At 55.8% G+C, this 2342-nt stretch overlaps 1 protein-coding gene across 1 annotated transcript; it reads left to right on the top strand.

Annotated features, from left to right (window-relative positions):
- The first annotated feature begins 563 nt into the window (after window positions 1-563).
- Window positions 564-1554, top strand: LOC112898092 (BTB/POZ and MATH domain-containing protein 1-like). Its single transcript, XM_025966489.1, has 2 exons — window positions 564-691; window positions 780-1554. Exons 1-2 carry the CDS (start codon window positions 564-566, stop codon window positions 1552-1554), a joined length of 903 nt encoding a protein of 300 aa, XP_025822274.1.
- Window positions 1555-2342: the final 788 nt, after the last annotated feature.

Genomic DNA, 2342 nt, shown 5'->3' with positions numbered 1-2342 from the left:
AGTCTTTTTCTATTTTACTCATCCAGAGCTAATTCTAAACGGTTTCAGACCCTTAGCTCAATATACGGTTACCCGGATTCTGATTAGATTTCCGATTAATGGACTAAGAAATCATTGTTTGCTTTAGCAATAGTAGAGAGGTAGAGATAGAGACTACGCAAGGTGACTCCAATCAAGTGATCGTGGCTAGATCACCAGCAGTCGTACTTCGTTAAACTACGCCATCTTCGATCGGGATCTTTGCTGGATTCTCTGCTGGCGGTATATTATACGCATCGATCCACGCTGTCCTCGCTAGCTCGATCCTAACAACTAGGCCGCTTCGCGCTCGCGTCACCTACCTCCTCCACGACGCCCTCCTCCCGCCGCCGATCGATCGCGCGCCGCCGGCTGGCCGGTCACGCCCACGCCCTGATCGAGACCAGACCGACGAATTGAACCATGGAGACGAGCGGCAGGAGGACGTTTCAGATCTCCTGGATCCCGCTCAACATCCACGTCCACGGCGTCCGGTTCGCCGTCTTCACCGTGGCGGCTACGGCTGGGGCATCCAGTACTACCCCATGGACGGCGCCAACGAGGACAGCATCGGCCTCTACATCCAGCTGGTCACCAGGGGCGCCAGGGCGACGGCCGCGTTCCACTTCAGCCTCCTCGACCCCACGGCCAGCCTGCCGCCGCTGCCGCTCTGGTGACCGTGGAGCCGACTGAGTTCGACTCCGACGACCCCAACAGGAAGGTGCTCGGCCGCGTGGTGCCCACTGCCCACTGCCCAACAGCGTGCTGGACGATGCCCCGGGCACCGGGTACCTCACGCGGGACGGCATGCTCGTCGAGTGCACTGTCACCGTCGTCGTACCGCCGCCGGAGTCAGCCGCCGCCGCTGGCGAGAGCGGCCGCGCCGCCCAGCTGGCCGCCCAGCCGACGGCGGCAGTGCCGCCCTCGGACATGATGGACCAACTCCGGGACATGTACGCGAGCGGGCACGGCACTGACGTCACCTTCTCGGTCGGCGGGGAGCTCCTCCGCGCTCACCGGATCATCGTGGCGATGCGGTCGCCGGTCTTCAGAGCGGAGCTCTACGAGGAGATGGCGGAGAGCAGAGCGCACCGCGTCGAGGTGCACGGCGTGCGGCCCGACGCCTTCAAGGCCCTCCTGCGTTACATCTACACGGACGACGACACCTTCACCACCTCGCCCGCTGCCGCCGCCGCCGCATCCGGCGGTGAAGACGGCGACGGCGGCGGAGAGGCGACGACGACGGCGATCCAGGACGTGCTCGTCGCCGTGGACCGGTACGGCGTTGAGAGGCTGAAGCTCATCTGCGAGCACCGGCTCCGCGAGGCGCTCGGCGTGGGGAACGTGGCGCGGATGCTGGCCTTCGCGGAGGACCACCACTGCGCCGTGCTCCGGGAGGCTTGCATCCGGTTCATCGCCACTTGCGATCGGATGGGCGACTTGGTGGCAACACTGGGTGATGCGCAGCTCGTGAGCACCCGTCCTCTGATTTTAATTGAAGTATTGGAGAAGTCGCACAAGTTTCGCAGCGTGTAGAAAATGTTCTACATCATGATCATGATGAGTCAAAGAAGGGTAGTAAGGTCCATAGAAGAGTACCTCTGCCCTACCTAGAATAGATCCAGGATCCCCGGCCCAAAACCAATGCCACAGCTCTTGGTCTTTCAGTTCATGATTTTTTATTACATAGCGTGTTTTCGTTTTCTAGGGTCTAAAGTTTAGAGGGGTCACATCAAAGAGAATCTTGTCATTTAGAAGTGTTAAATAAAGTCTAATTACAAAACTAATTGCAGAACCCAGTGCTAATTCGCGAGACGAATCTAATGAGGTATATTAGTCCATGATTAGCGGATGATTACTGTAGCATCACTGTGGCAAATTATGGATTAATTAGGCTCACTAAATTTATCTCGCGAATTAGCAACCAGCTGTGCAAAAAGTTTTATAAACAGATTTTATTTAATACTTCTAAATAGCAAGATTCTCTTTGATGTGATGGGTCTAAAGTCTAGAGGGTAGGAAACGAACAGGGCCATAGTACAACTTAGACACTCACAACACACGCACACACTCATAACGCACGCACACTCATCCCTATGAACACATGTACGCAAACTCTACCCCTATGAGCATCTTCAAAGAACGAGGCAGCAAATCCTCGAGATTGATGAAGTCACCGCTAGCGCCTCGCTGTCGATAGGAACGTCGTCTACCACTGAAAGCATAAAGCCGTTAAATTCTATAAAATCCGTTCCTACGGGGAGTCGAACCCAAAACCTGAGATAAATCTCTTGTAACCACTAGGCTTCACGTACTTTTGCCAG

The sequence above is a fragment of the Panicum hallii genome, chromosome 6, assembly GCF_002211085.1.
Source record: "Panicum hallii strain FIL2 chromosome 6, PHallii_v3.1, whole genome shotgun sequence".
NCBI lineage: Eukaryota > Viridiplantae > Streptophyta > Magnoliopsida > Poales > Poaceae > Panicum > Panicum hallii.
This window is presented reverse-complemented; position numbering and strand designations above follow the sequence as displayed.

Excerpts from the sequence above, each read along its gene's own strand:
- LOC112898092 (XM_025966489.1), top strand. The coding sequence starts at position 564 with ATGGACGGCGCCAACGAGGACAGCATCGGCCTCTACATCCAGCTGGTC. Across the intron at positions 692-779 it reads CTGCCGCCGCTGCCGCTCTG|CGTGCTGGACGATGCCCCGG; the intron begins GTGACCGTGGAG and ends ACTGCCCAACAG.